Source organism: Tursiops truncatus, chromosome X (assembly GCF_011762595.2).
Source record: "Tursiops truncatus isolate mTurTru1 chromosome X, mTurTru1.mat.Y, whole genome shotgun sequence".
Lineage (NCBI taxonomy): Eukaryota > Metazoa > Chordata > Mammalia > Artiodactyla > Delphinidae > Tursiops > Tursiops truncatus.
Window position 1 is genome coordinate 101797918 of NC_047055.1, and position 26136 is coordinate 101824053.

The following is a 26136-nucleotide window of genomic DNA, read 5'->3' on the forward strand; positions in this document are numbered from 1 at the left end:
TATAACAATAAATGTTGAATTTAAAGGACTCTCAAAAGTGCATTATTAACCACAAGAGTGCTGAATGAGGAATTGAGTAATAAAAGTCACAAATATTTAGAGACTATAACTTGAAGTTCATATCAGGAATTATGAAATCGTTCGTATTTCTAAATTCCATTGGGAGACCTCTACTGTAAGTTCATATAATCAGTTGATATGTTTTTAGCCACTTCTTTCCTTTTAAAGGGAATCTGCTATACGTTTGCCTTTTGATCTTAGAAAATTGAACCAACCTGCCTTGCTGTCTTCTGAATATTATATAACAGCATCTAACAATCTACTGTTCTCTTTATTTTTTCTAAGTTATTGGGGATGGGGATGCATATTTGCACAGTCTTGTGAGACTTCCAGGAGATGATCTTTTTCATTGGTTTTTATCCTAGTTTTCATATATCCTTTAGAAGAGAAGAAAGCTACTCAATCTAGCTTATCAACAATTAGGAAAATATATCTTTTAAAGAGATTAACACTACCAGTGACCAAAACCAACTTAAAGATTCTCATTATTACAAATCAGAGAGAATTTATTTAGAGTAGAAATTGTGTCCAATTATAAACCCAACCCTAATCTAAGTTTGTATTCATCTGGATGGTAGTATAACTGTACATTTTTTCTAAAGGTTTTTTACAGTTCTGTAAATATCCAAAATAATATTTTGAGTCTCTGTATGTGAACCAAACCAAATGTAATCAATTACTTCCGACATTATTTTTAAACTTCTCCAAATAGTACCTTAAGGTATTATATCAGTAGAAAAATATAAAACACAGATCTTAGACTAAAGAATGTTAACATTTTTGTTAACATCCAAGGTAGTATCTTGAATACTGCACTTGTTCATAATATTTTGTATATTTTTTATCAATTTATTTTTCTCAGTGATAAATGCCTGAAACACAAGTCAAGTGAGTAATACAAAGAATAGTACAAAGTACATTTTTACTGCTGTCTCCTAACATTTTTTTTCAGAAATATCCCAATGCTTTTAGGAAAAGTGTATAATTATGGTTTTTTCTCTAATGATATATTGTGCAAATCTCAATTTTAAAAATGTCCACAGAGTAAAAAAATAAAAGAGATGGAACGTGTATTTTGAAATTCCTTACATGACTGATAATACCTATATTCCCTTAGTATCCAAAGATAAAGTTCAGGTGATATATATTTTTTACTAAAACGTCTGTAGCATTGAAGAAAGTTTAAATAGATAGCTTCAAAACTGGTTTATCTTTAGAGGACTAATCTATTTCTTCGTGCAAGTGTGTTGCTTCTGCATATGTCAGAAAGTCATCCTGCGTTGTCTGGGGTGACGAAAGATAGGAATGAGTTTTCTGAGAACTAATCAGCAATACTTTGGGAACATTTAGGTTGTGGTTTGCAATTAACTGTGGAGAGTTTGAGTAATTTAATACCAGACCTCAGGAGAGAGGAGATGAAAACCTCATAATGCATATGTCGGTGAACAGAAAACCAGCAGATTTGTGTTGAAAATGGATTTTTTTTGTGTTGAAGCAAAGACCGGCTAGATCTTTCTACTAGAGTTAGGGTGAGAGAATATCTTTGCATGTGTGGGTTCCCTCTGGGTAGGTTTATATGTGTTTCAATGATGCCGCTTACGGTAAAGTAACAGATAGATAAATTTGTGCTCCAAAATGAAGGCCAGGATTCGGAGGCATAAACTTTCCTGCACTTTTCTTTCTTTTACTACAATGAATATATCAGAGAGGAGTGGACACCAATATCTATTTTCAGAGTTAGAAAAACCTCTTTTTTAGGATGCAAGACCTGGGCTATAATCCCAGTTCTGCCACTTACTTGTGTGCAACTTTGGGAAAGTCATTATGGTTCTCTCAGAATCAGTCTTCCCAACAGCAAAATGAAACCAGCAGTAACCTATGACATATATCTAAAAGGTTTCTGATTTGTATGAAAATCAATTCAATTAGGCAAACTTTTATTGAGCATCCATCACTGTATTTTAAGATAAAGCCCAGCTAGATGATCCCCACTTCCTTTGATGAGAAAAAGAAACAAACGTTTAAAAAGATAAACATTTGCTTATTTGATAAACAAATGTTTATCACTTGTTTGGCAAATTGAGATATAAGTTCATGAATACAGTGTGATGCATATTACATTTGGGCTACTGGTAGGGAATCCAGATGAACTATAACCGAAATCATATTGTAACTATAGTTAAATGTTTACCTATGTGTCTCCCCCACCAGAGTTGAATATGTTAAATGCCGAAGTCCATGTCCATGTCTCATTGACTTTTGTGTCACCATCACCAAGCATAAATCCTGGCACATAATACATATGGACTAGATGCATGGATCACCTAATGAATGAGATGTTGGTAGGCTTGTGGAAATAAGAATGAGGTTCAGATTTAAAGATAATCTGTGTGGAGGTTGAACCCACTGGAATGAAACATCCAACTGGAAGCATACAAAGAAACAGAGAAACACACTGTAAGTAGAAAAAATAGGGGATACCTTGTGAAATGGTGAGAGAATAAATCTGAGCATACTTTAAAATCTTTATTGAGCTATATAGATTATTAGATTTCAATTTTATTTTCTATGCTGGACCTTACAGCCTTCATCTCACACCCTTTGTCAATTGTTCCATTAAAAGGACAGAGTATATTTCTCACTTTAGAGTTTGATAACAGAGGAGAAAAGAGAAACATCCTCTCATTGCCACAACCCTTTTGGGGGTTGCCCAAAGACAAATAAAGCCACAGTCTTAGAATTGTTGCTAGAAAGGGAACTAACGGGATACTAATCCAAGCATTATTGAAGGATTTGACTTAGATTAATGCTTTTCATTAGTGTACATTACTAATAGAATTGCTGGAGATTAAAAGGAATCCTTTCTACGAACTGCTGTATAGCCATAGGTAATAAAATTCTAGCTGCCCCTTGCAAATACAACGTAGAGTTATTTTTTTTAATCAAAATTAATTTATTTACTAGCAAACTAGTAGAGACTGTTATGGTTACAGAGAATTTGAATGTCAGGTTAACTCTGGTTCTATGAGTAGTGTTTGACGTTGCCAGAAATCTTTTGGTCCAAAGTCCAAGTGGTTGCTGCTAAGGTACTCACTTTCTGTGATCTATGTCTAACAACAAAAAAAAGGGAAAAAAAAGAAAGTCATCCTGTAATCCTTCCCCTAAAAATATCATAGGAAGTGCTAGTGGTTAAAATGCAAATAAACCAAGAAGGAAAGATTGAGAGTGTTTTATTTGGTTACTCCATGACAATACCAGGGCACAGATGGAAGTATTATTTAGTAGAAGACTAAGTGCTGTGAATTTCCCCAGTTGTCACACTTTCAGAAACACCTGGGCAAAATAGCCTTCTATATCAGACTGAGCCTTTTTTTCCCTAAAAATATTCAATGTGCTTGTTTCTGTTTGCTTATATATATATTTATTATATATGCATATATTAAAAGTCCTATAATATAGGGCACTGATTAACTATCACCCATCCATGTATCTGATCATGGAATATTGTCTATACATTAATTAAGCTCTTCAGCCTTACCTTGGAAAGTAGTAGGTTTCCCTTTTCTCTTTTGCTTTTTGTGTATTAGGTTGACCCATAAGAAATTAGTGATATTCAACTTAACAGAAAATCTGGAGTCTTAGAGATTTATTCAGAGATACCATGGTGTGTGTGTATGAAGGAGCAGGTTATTACTTACCTGATTGCATCATTGATAATCAGTTCTTAAAAAGAAAATGGAGGTACTGAAGACATGCCTTCTGTGATTTTTCCCCTTTATGCAGACTCGTCTCTGGATGAGCACCTTCTTGGGCAGTTGCAGGATTGCACTAAGCCTTATAGCTCCAGCACTTTGCCCCTTCAGTAGATTCTTGCAGCTCCAGCACTTTGCCCCTTCAGTAGATTCTTGCTTCTAACTGGTGATAATGCAACTCTGCCTTATCTATAGATCTCCTTAAAGGGCACCCAAAGGTGCAGTGGCTGTTCAGGCTCAATTGCTGAGTATGAGAATCCTCCGTCCTGTCTCCTTTTGAGACCACAATCTGTGCAAGTATAGTTATGTATTTCTCCACATACATTTTGTAACAAGTATATTTTTCAAATTTTTATTTAGTGTGACAGTTCAGCAGGTCAAGTTCTCCAAAAGGCAGATCCTGAGAAAGCAGTTAACGTGCAGGAATTTTTTCTGGAGAGTGCTCTCAGGATAACACCTGTGAGAGAGGAAGGGGAAGGAGGCACAGTAGGGCGGAAGGAGAAGCTGGGCTTTAATTCAGTTGCAGCCACAACATCAGTCAACCCTCCTCCTCTCCGCTCCCTTCCCGAATTGTCCTGAGTCGGAGCAAGGGGACCAGGCTTCTATAGCCCACACATTAACCAGTCACTGGATGCAACCTGCCTCCAGTTGCTTTCCTAGAAGCTAAACCAAAACATACTTCAGTCCTGAAGAGGGGTCTAGGCAGACCCAGCACAGCGTCCACTGCACCAGTAGTTCTCAAAGTTTGGTCTCTAGCGTCAGTGATTCTCAAACTTTAGCATATATCAGGATCACCTGGAAGGCTTGTTGATCTACAGCTTGCTGGCCTCCACACACAGAATTTCTGATTCAGTACGTCTAGGGCAAGGCTTGAGAATTTGCATTTCTAATAAGTTCTCAGTTGCTGCTGATGCTGCTGGGCTGCGGAACAGACTTTGGGAACCACCCTGCCTGTATTTATATATGGAGGTTGGTGTATGGTGCCCTTATGAATAGAAGTAAAACCTTTTGAAGTCACTGTCCCATTCCACACTCCATCAAATTCTCAGCTATTTTTATGCATTATAAAGCTGGAATTGCTGGTAATTAAAATTTGTTATATAAAAAGTACTTAACCAATGCAGTAGATTATACTTGTAAAGCATTATTACTATTTTATGATATCTGGTCATTCTTACTTTTAAAGTTCAGCCGAATTTTCTCCAGGGTCTATAATTTGATAATCTGGATAGGGGAATTTAAAAAAAAAAAAAATCTATGTTCAAGATCTTTTTTTTTTTAATAGACTTATTTTATTTATTTATTTTTTATGCTGCGTTGGGTCTTCGTTGCTGTGCGCGGGCTTTCTCTAGTTGCAGCGAGCTGGGGCTACTCTTCGTTGCAGTGCACGGGCTTTTTGTTGCGGTGGCTTCTCTTGTTGCAGAGCACGGGCTCTAGGCCTGCAGGCTTCAGTAGTTGTGGCATGTGGGCTTCAGTAGTTGTGGCTCGCGGGCTCTAGAGCACAGGCTCAGTAGCTGTGGTACACGGGCTTAGTTGCTCCGCGGTATGTGGGATCTTCCCAGACCAGGGCTTGAACCCTTGTCCCCTGCATTGGCAGGCGGATTCTTAACCAGTGCGCCACCAGGGAAGCCTGATGTTCCAGATCTTTAGTTTTGTTCTAGGCCAATTTTTTTTTGTTTCTTTATGATTCTTATTATTTCTACATTTTTATTTTATCATATAAGCCATTTAAAGCCATATGGTAACGGAAAATTTTAAAGTATGGCATATAGTCAGAGCTATTTGGAATGCACAAAGATGGCATACAAGTACCCTTGACTCATTTCTAGTCTAGACTTGGCACAATTAAAGTTTAAGAATTCAGTGTACATAGATTGATTTCAGGAGAAAGGATGCAGCCTTAAGTCTCCCACACAAGCAGGAAATAACAGTCTCACCTCTGATCAAAGAGATTTTTCTGCTATTGCTGCCGTTGAATTTTTGTTAACGTATTTCCAAACTAGAAAACATTCAGCCTGATGTTGTCAGTATTTCAGACCACGAGGGTATCGTTTAGGAAAACAGTGCCTTAGGGTCCTGAAAGAGTTACTGCTCTTCCCTAAGGGCCTAATTTACAAAGCAGCAAACTCAGTGGTAGGATTTGGCTGGAAATCTCATTGTCTCGGTAGAACCCTTTCATCTGATTTATGTGCATCACATTTTAGAAAGTTATTTACTAGTTACTTTCTCTGGAAGCAGAGGGAAGTGGTGTTTCTCTTTAAAGACAGAGGAGCTAAGATGCATCAGGTGTAGCTCATGATGATGATGAAGCTGGTAATAAAATGCACAGTATCTAATTCTCCAAGCTTCACTCTGCCATGAGGGAGTTTCACACTGCTCTTTTATTTCGTGTGAATTTGGAGTATGTTAGAATATATATCAGTGTCTAACCCTGCATTTGTCTTCTGCAATGTGACAGCTTATTTCTATGCCAGATTTGGAGCTGGTGGTGGAGTAAATCTTAGTGATTTGCAATGCACGAGGCAACCTAAAATATTAGGTTGAACGGGATGAAATTGCCCCTTTTGTAGGTCAGAAATGGTCAAACATTAGCAATTACACATGTTTCAACCTGTACATTTGTACGTTTCATGACAGATTATAACATTAAGATTCTCAGTGTTGTTGCAATGGTTCTGAATTTTTAAATCATATTAAATAAAAAGGTAAATAAATAAGCAAATAATGATATTTTGATATTTCTCCCTGCATTGATAATTTGCCTGGAAACTAAATAAGCAGGGAGCCAGCAGTTCAGGTTAGCCCTTGAACTCTGCGAGGTTTAACTGATTTGCCCAACCAGAACACAAAGCTACCTTTCAGCTGTGCAGTATTCAAGTTTATTTAGGAGTTGATAAATAGCTTAGTGCAATGCTTCCTTTTTTCCAGTAGCTGCATCCTCATAAACCTATTCTACCCTCCACCAGTTAATGCAGACAGAAGATTTTTATCCAGTATGAGCACCGAAACTACACTGTGGAAGACTGTATGCTCAGCAAAAACCTCACCCATGATGAATAAACAGCTCTTCCGGGGGCTTTGCTGCCGCTGGCTTGGCAGGAGTTGTTTATTGCCTGGTTTGCACATCCCATGATAAAGTTGCTGCTGAAATAAATTGCAGTTTTGCATAATTATTGGCAATCACATCTTAACAAGCAGTGTGTATCATATTCAAGTGTTCAATTTTTTTAAATCCATTTTTAGCTTATGTTTAATCCCAGAAAGTGTTTGTGTAATAATAGAAGGCAAATATGGCATGTAAATAGAGTACTAATTTCCTCACTGCAGACAAAATTTACCTGAATCTTTTTTAGATGGGACTGTTATTGCCTCAGGCAATTTTCCTTCCCAAGCTATTATTATGTAGATGTTTGCTGAGGGCATGTGTGTGTGTATCCACAATACATGCGTTATATATATTGTCAGAAAATATGAAGAACTTTTCTTTAGACTTTTGTGTCATTAGGGAATTTGGTTCATTCCGTCTAAAAGATTAGAGAAATGAGAATGGGATGTGGGCAGAGGGAACTAACATTTTTGAGCAACCGTAATATGAGACTACATAATGTGTGAGGCACTCAGCTTTACACACATTGTTGTATTTTCGCTCTTATCACAGCAATATGTATTGCAGATGAGAAATCAGAGAGGTTGAGTAACTTGTCATATCACACACTTGGTAGAGGATATTGGGATTTGAACCCAGATCTGTCTGGATTTTAGGCTCCACTTTTTCCATTACGCATAAAATTTTTCTTTTGGAAAATATTCTCAGTTGTATGACCATCAGGTAATGGAAATTAAAGCTAACACAATTAGAACATGATAGTGTTATGCAAAATTACATTTTGTACAATGGTTTCTATGAAATACATGGTTTTCCTACTTCTTAGTCTTTTTGTTCTCTTTTGTTCTTCAGTCCCCTTCTCTTTCAGTGTTCAACTTTCTGTTCTAGGTTTGCATTTCTCCTGGCCTGTCTAATCATGATTTCCTGCCTCAGGTGACATCAAAGATAAGCATGGTATAGATTTTAGGGTTTTACCTATAAAGATTAGCTTAAACTTTTGCAGCATATTAAAATAAACTTTCAAAATTGACCATCAGAAACTAAAAAGTTTAAAAAATTCTTTTTTGTAAAATTCACATGTGAACTTTCAAAAGTCTAAAAGTCCAAATACACACACACACACACACACACACACACACACACACACACACACACACACACGCTATTCTAGTGGTTGATGCTTTGAAGAGCAGTTTTAGCAACAACTCACCCCTTTGTTCGTATATTACAATTTAGTCCCCTGGACTTTGCTCTTTTCGTGGGATTCACTGGGTGCGCCTTTCTGATGTTTGAGGAGAATTGCATCTGGACATTTGTTCTTTTGCAGAGTGAGTGAGCGAGAGACTGCTTTGGAAGAAACTCATAGATTACTGCAACAGTTCCCGCTGGACCTGGAGAAGTTTCTTGCCTGGATTACGGAAGCCGAAACAACTGCCAACGTCCTGCAGGATGCCACCCATAAGGAAAGGCTCCTAGAAGACTCCAAGGGAGTAAGAGAGGTGATGAAACAATGGCAAGTAAGTCAAGCATTTCTACCTTATCCCTCTTGTGAATCCAGTTGAAGAATTCTCAGCATTTGTCCTTGTAATTGATACGCTGTGGACGAACTAAAATAGTTGTTTTACATGGCCTTATGTATTTAAGCGTTTGGGCTAGAAGAAGAGAGACAGAGGAAAAAGGAAAAATCATTTATTATTTCATTTAATACCCCAGTCTTCTAAATAGTGTGTGGTTTTGACCAGGAAAAACTTGCCCGTAAAGCTAGAGCTTTGATAAGAAGAAACTTTGCTCAGAAGAATAAATTAGGGATTGGCTTATTAAATTTGAAAAAGTTGCCATTTTTGAGTGTTTATTTAATATTTTACATGGAAAGCATCTGTATGAATTGTCTGTTTTATTTTGCGTTGCTAACTGAATCAGTTTCCCTTCATTACTTGCCAGTAAGTTTTGAAATGTTAATCTGGTATTTTATAGCTTTCTTCCTAACATGATCTGTGAAAATAAAAATGATATAGCTAAATCTGTCATAGTTAATGATCACACAATTTTCGACAATTGTTTTTCCTAGAAACAAGAATTCTTGCTATAAAATTTCATATGCATAAACAGTGAAAACAGAAGTTTCAGGTAGTTTTGTTTACATGAAGTCTTGGTGAGAATCTTATTCTGTAGTTCAGGAAGGCTCCTGATGCCTACGTTCAGGACCTGACATAATTTTCCTGACCTACAATGGAGTTTCGTTATGTATAGTTGAGTCTTCTGACTTGATATAAGAAGTTTACTAGTACCGCAAAGAAAATTTGGAGTGTTAGAATAATAGGATCCATTTTTAGGACTAACTTCAGTTTTTTAATATTTTAAAATTATGATGAAAAAAGGGATAGTATATCCTAGGCTGAAAAATAATTCCAAAATCAAATCATATTAAGCAAAGTTTCATCTCCTCCCCTCCTTGTTGTTCTCCTTCTTTTCTTCTGTTTCGATAGGACATGTGATCTACTCGGATGCTCTCGTATGTAGAGTAGATGACAGTGGCAGTTTAGAGCTTCTTGGATTCCTCATTCTTTATCATTATCCTCGGCCCCCACTTGCTCCCCCACAATGTGTGTTGAGTTAGTTTGATCATTTGGAGGTAGTTTGTTTAGAACAACACCTGACTTTATCTTCCCAGGTATCTCCCATGGCTTGTGAATGGAAATGCAGTGTAAAGTTCGTTTTTTGGTCACTCTTAGGTAAACAGTTAGAAAATGTGCTGCTGTAACATATTTGATTTATGATATTTCATAAGTAAAATTTTATTTCTCCTTGTCCATGCCCATAAAGCCACCCTAGAATTTTAGATACGTGGATTCACATACTCCCCTCAGCTATGGTAAATAAAGAGTAAAACTTTAAGTGGATTTTTTAAAGCAGTTTCCTTTTAAAAATAAATCCAGTGACTCAGTTTTATAATAGGGACTTAATAAAATATTTCTTAAATTGATGGATGTCTTGTTGAGGGCAAAACAAGGATACATCCATCTATCTCCTATACTTTTTGTATTTATATCTATAGTACTTATACAGTGAAAATTCATATACAAACTTCTCATCATGAGAAACTGCAAGATTCTGAATCATTAAAGAAAAAAACTGCAGTGTTTCCTAACTATGTTTACTGTGGAAGAATGGAGAATAAAGTACATTTTGTGTTTAGATTTCTGATCTCTTTCAAAAATAGTTGGAAATGGTGCCGAGGAAACTTTCTTAGCTTATTCTATATTACTCATAAAACTGTATTTACTCTTAAAAGCCATATAAAACTCCCTTAGAGTTCCTGAAAACCGTAGACATATCATTTTCCCTTAACTGTAGTAGGACTAACTAAGATTCCAGTGTTATTTTAAAAGAGACAATTTCTCATTCCCTCTCAGTTAATATTGTGTCTTCTATAGATTCCAGTTGCCTGAGGTTGAAACTACATTTTATGGATAGGAATGACATTTATAGCCAGCTCTGATTTTCAGTTAGATGGCTGAATAATGGTCTTTTGATGAAAGATTTGAAGATGTCATGGTAAAACTCTGAACTACTGAAACTATCGATTATTGTTAATGGCACATTTCAACTGATAGAATTAAATCAAGATACTGGGGTTTAAAAGCAACAAATGGAAATTGGCAAGCTTGAAAGTAAATGAAACCACATACCTTAGGAGATTACATGCAGTTTCAGTATTTCAGCTAAATCGAAGTGTTTGCTTTTTTTCCCCTCCAAAGATAACTTTTTTAAAATTTTGGACAAAACGAATGTTCTGTAATATGTGTGAGGGAATAAAGTGTAACTGTATGCCTTTCACTTCATTTGCAGAAGCTGGTGGCATTGTATTCATTGTTTGATTCATGCTGTATAGCGAGAATAGTTCTTACATATTAAAAAAGGAAACTCCAAATGCCTAGCCAGAGCAGCGGCTCTCCCAACAGATTTCAATATATCTGTCCACCCAAAAGCAGTGATGTTTTACTTTATACAGATGCTGCTGAATGGGGACAGGGGGTCAGAAAATGGGTTTTTCTCTGTGACTGTCAATCGGTGTTTCTATATGTGGAGACTCCAGCTCTTACTAGACTACCTGACTATCACTGCTTATCATCCACTTCATAGGATGTTTAATTCTCCCAGCAATAATTACAATTCCTGGGTTTGATAAGCATACATGTATTAGGAAGTATATGCTTCCTGAATGGAATTAACCTGATTAATTCCACTCTGAAAGCCATTCAAGTTTCTTCCTTATATTAGAAAAAAAATGTTATTTACTTTCCTTACTAAGAGCAAAGTCATTATATTTGACCTTGTGCTTTAGGATGAGGAGATTTTTTTCTTATAAGTATTGTTATTTCTGACAGTATAACTGGAATCTTAAAGCCAATGTATTTTTACAGAGTACCATATAGAGCCCTAAGAGGTGACAGTTTGAAAATTCTTAAATTGCAAATTTATTCTTAAAATGAAGAACTATGTTCATAATTGAATCAGATTCTTCCTGTGTCCAAAACATTTCCTGCTTTGGGCCTTAGAGAACTGGTAAAGATGGTCGCAGTTCTAAGTTCTAACATAAAACCGTGGGTAACTAACTGAAAATAGTTAGTTAAACATGCAGACTCTGCATGTTTACTAATGTTTCACAAGAATTTCACCAATCTTAACTGATTCTCTAAGCACCCCCAAGAGATAATTGTAATACCAGCTTGTAAAGAAGGTGTGTGGGGATGGGTATGTGGTGGGGAGAGATGGTCATAAAGGTGGCATAATTAGGGTCTTTTTCTCAGCAAGAGAGACTATGGAGCAATTAATATTTGAGATTCCCTCATCTGTGTTCTGGGTCATGTCTCAGGCCGTATCTCTCAACTCACTCCCTCCTCTAATTTCATTTGTTTTACCTATGTCTCCTCCCACCCTCCCCCACCCACTGTAGAAATGCTCTTCTATTAAACAAAACGCTTCCAGAGAGACAAGGTTGATAAATTTTGAATTGTACATCAGAGTACACCTGGAAATTGATTAAGCTACCTTAAATTTCTAATATGTTATTGAAATTGGGGAATTTAGCTTCTTCAGTGTTGCTCACAATGTATCTTGGCCCACTGATTCATTCCTAAGGAAGAAGGAAGAATGCAACCTCAGTAGCAAAATTAGTATCCTGAATAAATTGGATTGTCATATTTCTAGGTGCATCTGAAAAGAGAGCGGTAATCTGAAGATTCCTAATTCTAAGAAAAGAAAACCCTCTGTGTATTCCTTTTTGTTGCTATAATTTGAATTGAGTCTTATATGTAGTTTTTAATCGTTCTCCTTTGGTGTCTAAAGATTATGAAAGTTTACCTTGATGTTTTTCTTTTGCCTAGTGATGTCTGCCTGCCATTTTTGATATACAAAACATTATATATATATATATATATGTTCCCTAAGAACTTTGATTGATTCATCAAATCTTTATTAAATACCTGTTGGATGCCTAGCATGGTGTTAGGACTAGCATTACGAATGTGATTAGAGAGATGTTTTTCAAACGTAGTTCAAAGTACTAGGTTACGTAATTAATGAGTATCAATCCACATGTTTTTAAACAGAAAGGAATAAAATTAATAGAATAGAAAATAACAAGAGTCCATCACTCTTAAATAAGAGTCGGTATTATTTTCTGCAGTTTTGGTTTCAACTGTTTGCATATATGTGCGTGTGTGTGTACATACTGGATCAGTGTGTAGCATATATTCAAAAGCCTCTGCGTTAGAGTATGATTTCTGCCCTTGGGATGCTTATATTCCAGAGGTGAAGATAGTTATGCTAAGACAAAATTGTATGGTAGAGTGATGAGTGTTACAGTAGAGGGCTAGAGAGGATCTAGTAAAAACAGAAGATAATTGAGGTAAGCTTGCCAGAGAGGCCAGGAAACTCACCTAGAACAGTGTTTTTCAGTCTTTCTTATACATTGGAAGAGATTTTTTAAATGCTGATCTCTGGGTTCTACCCCCAGAGATTCAAACTGGATTGATCACAGCATGTTCTTTCCACGCTTGTCATGTCCAGCCAAGGTTGAGAACTTCTGTTCAGAGAAAGTTAGAAGAATGTGTTAGGAGTTGGCTAGATACACAGAGTTCAAAAGGGAAGGAAACAGCGTGTTGAAAGTCCTGGACAGTTGGGTAGTTCAGGAATCGAAAGGTACTTCTCTATGGGTGGGGTATGATTATTATAAGAAATGAGTTTGGAAAGATCAGCTGGGGCTAAATTATGTAGAAAGGCAGCATGGTATAGTAGATAGAGTATAAGCCTTGTAAGCCGAAAGACCACTTATTGCCTAACCTCTAAGTCTCAGTTATATTCTTCTGTGCAATGAAAATAATACTTCACAGGATTTTGTGAGGAATAACTGATAGAATACACGTAGAATGCCCACCAGAGGGGCAGAGTGCTGCGCTCAAAGTGTTCGGTATGTGTTAGCTGTCTTTCCCTCCCTCTGTCCGCCTATCTTTGAGAGTTTGGACTTTATCTGTAGTCTGTGGGAAGTCACAGCACGTTTTTAAGCAAGGAAATGGAATAACCTAACTTATGTTTTTGAAAGATCGCTCTGGGAGCTGTGAGGAGAATGAATTGGAAGGATATGAGACCTGTCCAGGAACAAAAGTTAGAAAGTTGTTTCTGTAATATTCCAAGCAAGAAATGATCATTAAGGTGTTGAGGTTGAACAAAGGAAACAGATGTGTGAGCTATTTGGAGGGAAAAAACTAACATTGTGATGTAGATTATGGGAGGAAGAGGTGAGGGGGAAATGTGAGGTACAGTGAGGAGTCACTGACTGCTTACCATTTGGCATGACTGGGTGCCTTACAGAGTTGCAGAATTAAAGAGGAAAAATAGTTATGGGAAGAGAAGTCAAGAATGCGGCTTTCTCAAGATTGCTTTGGCTATCCGGGGTCTTTTGTGTCTCCATACAAATTTTAAGATTTTTTTGTTTTAGTTCTGTGAAAAATGCCATTGGTAATTTGATAGGGATTGCATTCAATCTGTGGATTGCCTTGGGTAGTAGAGTCATTTTAGCAATATTGATTTTTCCAGTCCCAGAACATGGTATGTCTTTCTGTCTGTTTGTGTCATCTTCGATTTCTTTCATCAGCATCTTAGAGTTTTCAGAGTACAGGTCTTCTGTCTCCTTAGATAGGTTTATTCCTAGGTATTTTATTCTTTTTGATGCAGTGGTAAATGGGATTGTTTCCCTAATTTCTCTTTCTGATCTTTCGTTGTTAGTGTATAGAAAATGCAACAGGTTTCTGTGTATTAATTTTGTAACCTGCAGCTTTACCAGATTCATTGATGAGCTCTAGTAGTTTTCTGGTAACAGCTTTAGGATTTTCTATGTATAGTATCATGTCATCTGCAAACAGTGACAGTTTAACTTCTTCTTTTTCAATTTGGATTCCCGTTATTTCTTTTTCTTCTCTGATTGCCATGGCTAGGACTTCCAAAACTATGTTGAATAAAAGTGGCAAGAGGGCTTCCCTGGTGGCGCAGTGGTTGAGAGTCCGCCTGCCGATGCAGGGGACACGGGTTCGTGCCCCGATCCGGGAAGATCCCACATGCCGCGGAGCGGCGGGGCCTGTGAGCCATGGCCACTGAGCCTGTGCGTCCGGAGCCTGTGCTCCGCAACGGGAGAGGCCGCAGCAGTGAGAGGCCCGCGTACCGCAAAAAAAAAAAAAAAAAAAAAAAAAAGTGGCAAGAGTGGACATCCTTGTCTTGTTCCTGATCTTAAAGGAAATGCTTTCAGCTTTTCACCATTGAGTATGATGTTAACTGTAGGTTCATCGTATATGGCCTTTATTATGTTGAGGTATGTTCCCTCCATGCCCACTTTCTGGAGAGTTTTTATCATAAATGGTGCTGAGTTTTGTCAAAAGCTTTTTCTGCATCTACTGAGATGATCATATGGTTTTTATTCTTCAATTATACAATGGAATATTACTCGGCCATTAAAAAGAATGAAAGAATGCCATTTGCAGCAACATGGATGGACTTAGAGACTGTCATACTGAGTGAAGTAAGTCAGAGAAAGAGAAATACCGTATAATATCGCTTATATGCAGAATCTAAAATGAAATGATACAGATGAACTTATTTACAAAACAGAAACAGACTCACCAACTTAGAGAATGAACTTATGGTTACCAGGGTAGAAGAGTGGAGGGAAGGGATAGTTAGGGAGTTTGGAATTGACATGTACACACTGCTATATTTAAAATGGATAACCAACAAGGACCTACTATATAGCACAGGGAACTGTGATCAGTATTATATAACAACCTAAATGGGAAAAGAATTTGAAAAAGAGTAATAGACACATGAACATGTATAACCAAATCACTTTGCTGTACACCTGAAACTATCACAACATTGTTAATTAACTACATTCCAACATAAAATAAAAATTAAAAATTAGTATAGCTGATTCACTTTGTTATACAGCAGAAATTAACACAACAATGTAAAGCAATTATACTCCAATAAAGATGTTTAAAAATATCAGTGAAGTAAAATGGATAACCAAAAAAAAAAAAAGAATGTGGCTGGTTTTCAGGTGTCTATGAATAGTAGAGGTGAAAATATCACCTCCCTTGAAGTAGTTATGAATGTGGATCTAACATTTGGAAAAAGATCTAGGTCAAAGATCTAAAACTGAAGGGCATCGACATGGACTCCATAGAAATACATAATATTACACAGAAATCAATGTCATTGTTACTTGAATTTCTCCATTCAGAAATATATCTAAAAGTCTCTAAAATATTACTTACTGTAGCATAGGATTGGTCTTAATGATGCCATCTTCTGCTCTTCAAAAGGACATAGCTTTAGAGACTCTCTTAAATGTTTTAACCGTGAAAAAAGGCAAAGAACTAGCAAAACTTTGGTGTAAAATTCATACTGTGGAGAAAGTAAAAGTATTTAGGTAATCTATCCAAGATCTTGAAAAACTCTTTCCAATAAGGCCAGTTGATTTCTTCTCTTATATAAACATGGAAAAGTTTTATTTACCTTTTATTCTACAGTAAAAAGTTCATACACAGTCACAGTACTATGGATTGCAGTACTCAGGAATAGATTCAAGAGCCACAGCTTGTCATCTTACTATATTCAGTAGTTTATTATGTTCCAGGTTTGGACCCTGAAATCCCTGTAGATCACAAGAGAAAATCCAAAAAAGAAACAGTGAAAATAATTAAAAGTGTAGAAATAAAGTCAATGAGGACAAATGTTCAAGACTGGTGTTTTATCTCCTATAGCAGGGAAGACTAAATATAGAAAATAAGAATCCATTTATTTTTATCCAGTGGTGGCAAACAGTAACTTCGATATAAAACAATGAGTTTAATCACTTGATTATAAGGGTTATAACACTCTAAGCCATCTTACCATGGTCCCTTTCATATATAAACATGTTAATTCAGTGTATCGAAACTTTAGGACCTATTTTTTTGGATATTGCCACTAAAGTTAGTTATTATCTGGAATGATACAAGGGAAGCACTAAGTTGAATAACTTTGTAATTCAGTCATTGGATTCTATAATTTTATATATACAAACTAAAAGAAAGGCTCACATAGGTAAGAAGACACTGTGCATACTGAAAAGTCAATTTTGATAGCCCCTAATAACGACTGTCTTTTATTCCCCACAGAACTTTTCTGAGGCTCTTATAAGGTAATAAATATTTAAAGCACTTTGAAAAAGCTTTCTTCAAGTGAAAGATCCTTATTAATTTTATGAATTACCATTAAACAAAAGTCAAACTAAAGATATAAACTTAATATCATACTCTTTAAAATCAATAGATTAAAGTTATGTTAATTAATGAGAATAAAATTAACTAAATTGTTCCTTGTTTATAACTGACAAAGCATTTTTACTTCAATTCTCTAATTTGATTCTCACTGAAAACCTCTGGTGTTGGTACTATTATTTCCATATTCAGTAGGGGAGAGTAAAATTAGAGAGTTTCAGTAATTTAGCTATTACTATCAATACGTCTTTGAAAATCAACTTGAGTTTTATCATACCAGATTAGGAGGGAAATAATTCAGAATAAAAGCCTATGAAAGAAATGTTTAGTTTTCTGGGATTAATATCACCATTTAATTCAGTTATTTATTTATCCAATTATTAGGCTAGATAATAATACTGTCTCACATTAAAAAAAATATTACTATGTGCTGGGCAGTGTGCTAAGAGCTTTGCTTGCATGATATAACAATCCCCCGCCTTTTTTTTTTTTTGCATGATCTTACCCCTTTTACAGATGAAAAATCTGAAGCTTTGAAAGTTTAGGTAACTTCTCTTAAGGTCACACAGCTATACAGAGAGGAGTCAGTATTTGAACCTAAGTTTGACCTTCTGACCTTCAACTAATCCTGCTCTCCTACCCATTACTGTAAACTGATTCGGCATTCCAGGCAAAGACCCAAGATAACCAAAAGCAAGTTTCAAATCATTCACTTCATAGGAATTTGTTGATTACTGAAAATATTCCTACTTCCTAAACATCCTTCTTTCCTTTACATTTTTCAGTCTTGTTTCCACATTTGCCTCTTAAGTGAAACACTTCTGTATGAAACCACCATAACTTCCAAATGCAGATTCTTTTATCAAGTCCTGTTGCCCTAGAAATGTATGCATAATTTGTTATTGTAGTCCACCGCAGTCTTCTGGAAAATTTCTCATCTCTTGACTTGCTGGGGTGCTATATTCTACTAGTTTTCTCCTACCTCTGTTACTACTCATTCTTCTTTCTTTACCTGATGACCTATTCTGGACTGTCTCTTCTGTCTTCATTAATCTCATTCTCTTAATTCAGTAGTCAACCAGCAGTTACAAAGTGTCGGTTATGTGCTGGGTATTAGACTAGAAACAGTCTTTTGTTCATCTCCTTTAATCCAGTGATTTGAAGATTTTTATCTCTTTCCAGTATCAATCCCACAGTTCTTACCATGTATGGGACATTTCTTACTCGAAGTCTTACGAACATCATAAACTCAATACGACCCAAATAGGCCATATCTTTAATACCAAGTCTGTCTCCTGTCCTGCCATTCATCACACCACCATCTTTTCAGCCAGAGAAATTTCAAACCAAATAGTCATTTCTACATCACCTTCTCACTCGCCTTACTTTCTAGTTCATTTTTAAGATCTATCAATTTTACGTCGCTAATCATTTGCACCCGTTCCTTACTCTCCAGTCCACTTACCGCTGCTCTAATCCATGCTTTTATTTACCTTTACCTTCCTCTACTCCTTCCCGCCCACGGCATTGCTACAATCCAACCCGCAGATTGCCATCTCAATTAAGCTTCGTAAAGCATAGCTAAGATTGTAACTATGTTATAAATTCCATGGAAGCATGGGTTTCATCTACTTTATTCTCTTGTATATGCCCATGGCTCAAGACAGTGCCCAGCACATGATAGGTGCCAATAAGTATTCATCAAGTGAATGAAAAAATATACGACTCCTCTGTTCAAACACTTTTTATGACTTCTCAAAGCCTTCAGAATATTCTGCAGACTCCTTCACCTGGCCCTGCAGGATTGGCCCTCAAACTCAATTTCCAATCTTATTTCTTACTTTTCCTCTCCATGCACCCTTCACTCTTACTAAAACACACAGCTAGCCAGTTTACTTTTGTGTCTTTGATGACCTGTTTCTTTTCTTGGGAGTGCTTTTCCTCATCTCAGTTTACCCAGATACAACCTAATTTGCAAGGAAAGCCATATTCAAATCCTCCCTTTTTCCCTGAGCCCTCAAGCTAGAAGACATCTCGTTTCCCTCTCAATTCCCAGAGGCATTTCTTTGCCCTTTAAATAACACTCAATGCTTTCTGTATTGTTTTAGGGGGTCTGGAGAGGATAGCATTTAATAGTGTGGGCTTTGAAGCCTGACTGCCTGGGTTTAACTAATGATTCTGATACTTACTGACCATGGACACATTTCTCAATTGCCCTCAGTTTAGGCAGCTATAAATCGGGGGAAATGATAACATCTAACTCATCAGGCTATTGTGAGTGTGATGTGAATTGATATATGTGAAGTGCATAAAACGGTATTTGATACGTAGTAAGCAACGAGTAAACATAGCTAGTATTGTCATTACTGTTATCAGGTGTATAACATATAAATTTTGTAAGTAAATTTTTGTATCGTTTCTTTCACTATAGACTGCTTAAGGGCACAGTCCTCATATGGGTAGAGTGAGAAGCTATTTAATAAGGAATGGGTGAATTAATAAAACCGTGCCAGAAATATTGGCTACCATGAGTGTTGAAACTGATTTTTTTTAAAGCTTTGTCTTTTCTAACCAAGAAAAGATTAAAAATCTTCAGTAGATTTTAGTTCTTAAATGTCAATATTGACTCATGTTTGAAAAACTCTTCAAAGTCTTCAGATACAAACAAACCTTAATACTCATATTCTTGAGAATAAACATACTACACTGAAAATGAAAAAGAGGTATTTTGCCTTTCATAATGACCTCCTTGGGGGAAATCAGTTGACTTGCCACCCTTCTCTTTCAACCAGACACCAGACGTTGAGATTCCCTGAAACACACTTCAGTAACAGTAGTTTATTTTTCTTAAACGGTCTGACCAACATTGGAAGTCACATCAATGGCTTATAGGTATGTTAATAAAATTAATAAAATTGTTTTACATTTATCCTGTGAGGCAGTAGCAGTGAAGATAACCAGAAGTATGAGACTATGCACTCACTTCCTTTGATCTCCATCAGAACCTGGACAAGATTTATATAATTTCAGGCCTTCTTCTCCAAACAAGAATAGAAAAGGTCAGGAAAAGTTTGACGACAGAAGAAGTCAAAGAATTTCACATCACTTTCTCCCCCTCCGTTCCTCCAACCTCAAAAGTTTTTTTGAGGGTTAGGGGTCTTTGAGGGCAGACTTTCTAGGCAATAAATAAATAAATAAATAAATAAATAAATAAATAAATAAGATACTCCTTTATATGATGGGTAGCAATGCCCCCCTTCCTGTTGGAAAATTCTGAAATTGTGGATTGGAGGGATCAAATAAAAGAATCTCCAGTCTTGTATTTACAGATTATTTTTAAAATGAACTTCATAAGTGTCTCTCTTGTGCCATTCATAATTCCGATAAGAAAACCTTTCAGGTATTAATCGAAGATTAATAGTATTCAAAATAATTTAGGTTATCAGCATGTGATTTTTTCATTCCACATGAGATCCATTTGCAGTTTAAATGGTTTCCTAAATTATATTAAAATAAAATGTCAAAAAGTTCACATTTTTTTTTTCATTTTTAACAACATCAGTCTTTAAAGAAAGGTTATTGAACAAAGGTCTATGCATAAATCAGCCATTCCCCGTAGAGGTAAAAGAAGCCATTACACCTGGTTATAAAAGAGAGTTCCATGAATGTGGGAGAAATAAATCATTCCCTACTGGAGATCATATTAGTCTGGATGGAAGAATGTCTGTAACCTAGTAGTGAGAAAGCAACAAGTTACTTTTGTTTTTTCTTGCATCCATTGTTATCCTTGAGAGGTCGATTAGCAAGTTGACCATTCAATATTATTAGTAGTATAAATGTAATCTTAAATTCTCTGAAGATTTCAATCTTTCTCTCTAATTTCTATTCCTCTCCAACACCTTTTACAATATATTATTCCTTGGGAGTTATAGAAAAAGTTACTCTCTGCAGAAAGCAGCATTTCATTTGCTCTCAGGAGCCAACCACATTTCACCTCAGTCCTTTGCTCTCAGTTCAACAATTCAATATTGGATTCAGTTCAAGGCTGTGGCCCCAAATAGAATGAGACCTGTATGTTTATGAACTGCCTGACCAGGCATCCTTCCCAATGATTTATTCCATAAATCCTATTTTTAGTTTTTACAGTAGTTTCACAAATGGTTGGAAAACTGTTGTACATTGCAGTTTTAAAAACTGAAATGAGTGTAGATTGCATTTTTACCCGCTATGGACAAGTGTTAACATGTTCTGTTTTGGAGTAGAAAACAGTTGTCACTGTCGGGATGCAACCCTTGGATTGATTAGACAACTGTAAATTCATTTCCCGTCAATAGCCTAAAAGAATTTTTTAATTTATGCCATGTATACACATAGTAGAAACGTATTTTTGAGTGTATTTCTAAATGTGACTTTTAAGGACAGCCACTGAGACGTGGGATCTGCCACAGAACAATAAAGAGGTTTGAGGATCCGAAGGCTGATAAGAGCCTTACTTGGCCGCAAAGAGGAATTGGTAGTGGTGGGACTTGGGGAGAAGGAAGACAGGGATATGATTCAGGTGAATACAGAGTCCTCTGGTCTCCCAGAAGAGGAGGCACCTCCTGCCTACCTTGCGGGGATGATCCAGGGAGGTGTCCTGGTAAACTTTGGCTACATAACAAACCAACCCAAAGTTAACACCTTAACATAATAGTAGTCACTTGTTTTGTACATGAATCTACAATTCAGGCAGGGTTCACTGGGAACTGTTTGTCTGGGCTCCTGGTGATATCACCTGGAGCAAGTGGACTGGCTGCTGGAAGATCCCCTTCCAAGGGAGCTCACTCACATGTCTGGCAAATAGTCAATTGCTGGCGGTCAATTCTTCTTCGTGTAGTCCTCTCCATAGCGCAATTTGGGCTTTTTCATAGTGTAATCGCCGGGTCCCAAGGGCAACCATACCAAGGGACAAGAAGTTGAGGCGCCAGCTTCTTAAGACCTGGGGGAGAAACCAGCATAGGTTCACTTCTGCCATATTCTGTTGGGCCACCAGTCACAGAGCCCAGATTCAAGGGGATAGGACATGCTTCCATGCTTCCATGGAAGAATGTGAAAAAGTTTGGGGGGGCTATGTTATAACACTGACACAGAAAGCTTCTTGTACAAGACACTGAGCTGAATATTAAACAGCAAGTATGCCTTATCCAGGTCAAGAGAAGAGGTCCTCTTTGCCCCAAATACCCTTTCTCTTCTTGTCTCCCTGGCTAACTCCTACTTGGTCTTCAGGTCTTGGTCAAAATACCTTTTCTCAGAAGCATTATCTGGCCTTGCCCCCAAGTGAAAAATTGGATATACGACTATATTGATTTTTTTTAATTTAGGCTTTTTTTCTACAACAGAACATAAATAACTTCCTTTCTTACTTAAAAGCTGTAAAATACTCATGGCAGTAAGTATATACAATGAAAATAAATCTTAAGTGCAAAAAGTATCTCTCAAATAGCAATATAGACGCTTACATTTTACTGACCTATTTGCTTTTCTTTCTCTATTTGCCCCAAGATCTCATCTATACCAGTGTGTACCAATTCATTTCTAGAATATACCTGTTAACAACCTAATTTGCATAGCTCTACTCACTAATCTGGGCACAAGGTAACCTCAAGGACGTCTTAATTTTTCTCAGTTTAATCCATCTCTCCTGTCCTTTTCTTAGTGTGTCTGTCTGTCTGTTTCTCTCTCTCTCTCTCTCATGTTTTTCATTTGTTTCTTTTCAAGTGACTTTCAACTACGCAGAAAATGCATTTCACATTTCTGTGCCTGCCTCCAGGCTCTATCTATTTCACTCACCCAGGACTGTCCTTTCTGAATTCTTTCTCTCATTTAGCAGCCATCATTAAAGTTGGACAAATGAAAGAACCTCATTTCTTAAAGGACCAGAACATTATATTGAGCAAGTAATTAAAAGGATTCAGCAAATCAAAACATGAGCTATCTGGATGAATCTTGAAGACATTATGCTAAGAGAAATAAGCCAGGCACAAAAGGATATATGTATAATTCCACTTATATGACATACCTAAAATAGTCAAATTCGTAGAGACAGAAAGTCAAATAGTGGTTACCAGGGGCTGGGGGTGAAGGGATAGGGGACTTCTTGTTTAATGGGTACCTGAGTTTTGGCTTGAGAAGATGAAAAATTTCTAGAGCTAGCTAGCGGTGATGACTGCACAAGAGTGTGAATGTACTTAATGACGGTGAACTGTACATTTTACAATGGTGAAAATAGTAAATTTTATGTTGTGAATATCTTGTCACAATAAAAAGGAAAATATGAGCTAACAGACTTTTTGAGGGACTCTTTGTGGAAGTAGTACGGTATCAGAGAGTGCAGAGTATCTTATTTTATAGTCAAGGTATTTGCGTGACCACTGACCTGGGTGATCTTGGGGAAATCAATGGCATTGGGAATCCCAGGTTTATCTTCTGGCAGATGATGGAGCTAGACAAAAGAAATGTTTCTGCAAGTTCACATACAATCTACACTCTCTTCACTTGGAAAGTTTATTAAAAATGCACTGTCAGAAGCAGACTCTCTAGGGATGGGCCAGGGAATCTGCATATTTAAAGAGCCCCCAGGTGTTTCTTGTGCCCATTCAAATTTGAAAATCACTGGGCCAGATGTTTGCTTAAGGCCATTTCAGCTCTTGAAATTTGACAGATTTTGATTCTGTAAGGCAGATTCTCAGTGCTTATGCAAGAAAAAGAAATGAAGAAAATATTAGACTTTCTGCTTGTGTTGGAGAATTTTTCATTTGCCTAGCCAATCAGGAATGGTATTGTTTATTCCTCCCACTGTTTTGAAGAGGCATGGGTTTAAAAAATAAGCCAGATGGTACTGAGGAAGATTTACATTACCATTTTCTTTCTTTTTCCCTTTGCATATTATATAAAACTGCCCATGCCTCCATCTGAGCCATGATCATTAATTTAATGTTATGATTTAATGGCTCATGACATTAAGTTATAACTTAGCCTAACATGACCAAATTACAGTATCAGAAGGAAAGTTTCTTTTCTCAGGTTGATTTGCATACCTTAAACCAGTTGTATTATTGGCTGAATTTTTCATAATTATGTCTCAGCCTTGATCTAGGGAATTTTCTCTCTTCCATAGAAATGCATTTCGTTAAACAAGATCTAGGTTATAATCAATGTCTCAAAAGTAAAGTTAAGAAAGGGAAAAAAGTTTTTGCTTTGCTTTGCTTTGGGTGTATGTATGTGTGTGTGTGTGTGTTTACAGTACTGAGAGAGATTCTGTCTGGTACTGAATGTAAGATTAAAAGTGAAGGAGAATAGTCAGTTGTCATGTATCCACTTGAGTGGATTATCTAAATATCTTTAGAAAGGCATAACCCCTTCAGCAAGATTTTACCAACCAATCAGTGAGGTCCTAATCACATTTATCTTGAATAAACAGTTTTGCGCCTATAACTTTGTGTTTATTTTCCTTTTGTATATGCACTCAAAAAATAAAAAGTGTCATCCTTGGTTAATTCAAGCAAAGAAGATTTTATTCTGAACAGGTTTTTGTTGTTTTACTTATTTGAACTTTGTTCCTTGAATCTCTGTATTTCTTTGAATATAAAATATTTTGTGTTATGAATGTGATTAAAATAGAAAATAATTAGCTGATTTAACAGAGGGAAAGAGAGAGGGAAGAAGCAAGAGAAAAATACAAACCACCACATGCTTTTCTATTCTGTGAGGTCTGTCAAGGCAACAGAGAAAGAGGCTTACTTGGGCCTAGTAACACAAAGGAAAAAGAAATGTGGTGGAAGGTTCTGCTGCTTTACCAAGAAGTCTGAGACAAATTGTATCAGAATTTAGACTCAGTAAAACTTAGACAATTTACCTGCCATGTGAGAATCTCAACATGAGTTTAGGTGGGAGAGGCATAGGAAGTGAAATCCAATAATATATGCAACAATGATCACACCAGAATTGCATATAGAAAGCAAATTAGTCCTCTAATAGAGAAGCCAAATTGAAATTCATTCTCTGAGCAAGTTTTCAAACACGTTCTTCTTTTACTTTTCTGTTTACGAAAATGGAACGCCACCAGAAAAACAAGAATTCGGAAGATAAGATGAAAAAAGTTGGAATTCTAAGGGAGAGACATAACACACACACACACACACACACACACACACACACACACACACACACACACACACACACACACACACACACACACACACACACACGATGAGAGAGTAATTTGCCTACATGGTGTAACTGACTGAGAGCTCCCTTTGCTGCAGGGCTTCTCACAGAAAGTGACTAATTCTCGTGGTGTGAGATATTTTCTTTTACATGGTATTGGAAAAAGAAAATTTATCTAAACTCAAGGGCAGTGTTGTATTGTTATTCCTATATAATATATTCTCTTCTAAAAAGTAACTCTAGACTTAAGGAGGACAGGACTTGTGACTCAAACAGCATGTTCCACTCTCTGTCGTAGAAATTGCATCAATCTGTCTAACTCACAGGACACTCCTAAAAGATTGCTCCAAATAAAATATATGTTTGAATTCTTTATAGAAGAAACTGAAGAAAAGAGAGTAGGGTTATTTATTTATTAAATCTAGTAGACATTAATAATAGTACAGAGCAGTCACCAAGCACAGACAAACATGTGGCAAAAATTACACCCAGAAGAAGTAAGAGATAAAAGTAAGTACACATGATTTCAGCTTCTGCAGTATGGTGTCTGCTTTAAAGAAACTGTTATATAGTTGTAGCAGATTCAATGATTAACTCTAGTTCTTCCTCCCTTTCTGCAACCACACTTATGAATGGAACGTATCTCCCAACCCCTGGCCTTAAGGGCTTGGCCCTGTGATTTGCTTTAGCAAACAAGTGAGCAGAAGTGACAGTGTGCTGGTTTGAAGCTTAGGCCTTAAGAGGGCTTGCATTTTCCTGTTTCTGCTTCTACCCCGTGAGCAAGCAGAACGTGTTCCATCTAGGCTGGTGGTTTCAGAAAGAGGATGACAGATGTGTACAGTAGGGCTGTGCTGGCCATGCACATCCGGGAGGATAAATGATTGTTGTCTGAAGCCATAATGCATTATTCTACATTAGTTTAGACAGCAAATAAGCTTTTGTTTTTCCTGACTACCTACTGAAAATTAATATCAGCCATTTTGTGGTAAAAATATAAAGCCTATAATTTAAAGGTTCGCTGATAAACATACATTTTTAAAATAACTAGATCTTCCCTTGTCTGGTGATGTCATTATATTAAACTTATAGATCATAAATACGTTGTTTATGTCTGTTAACTTATTTGTAAGTAACATTTGTCATGGTTGGAAACACCGCCAATCTTGAGGGGATACACACATTTCTGTGTTATGGATTT

The 26136-nt window shown here is 36.6% G+C and overlaps 1 protein-coding gene across 1 annotated transcript in view; it reads left to right on the plus strand.

The window, feature by feature from the left end:
• Positions 1-26136, plus strand: part of DMD (dystrophin) — a 736567-nt gene that overhangs the window by 223493 nt on the left and 486938 nt on the right. Inside the window, exon 6 of the mRNA XM_033849482.2 lies at positions 8246-8435. Within this exon, the coding sequence (XP_033705373.2) occupies positions 8246-8435 (190 nt within the window). The remainder of the gene's footprint in view (positions 1-8245; positions 8436-26136) is intronic.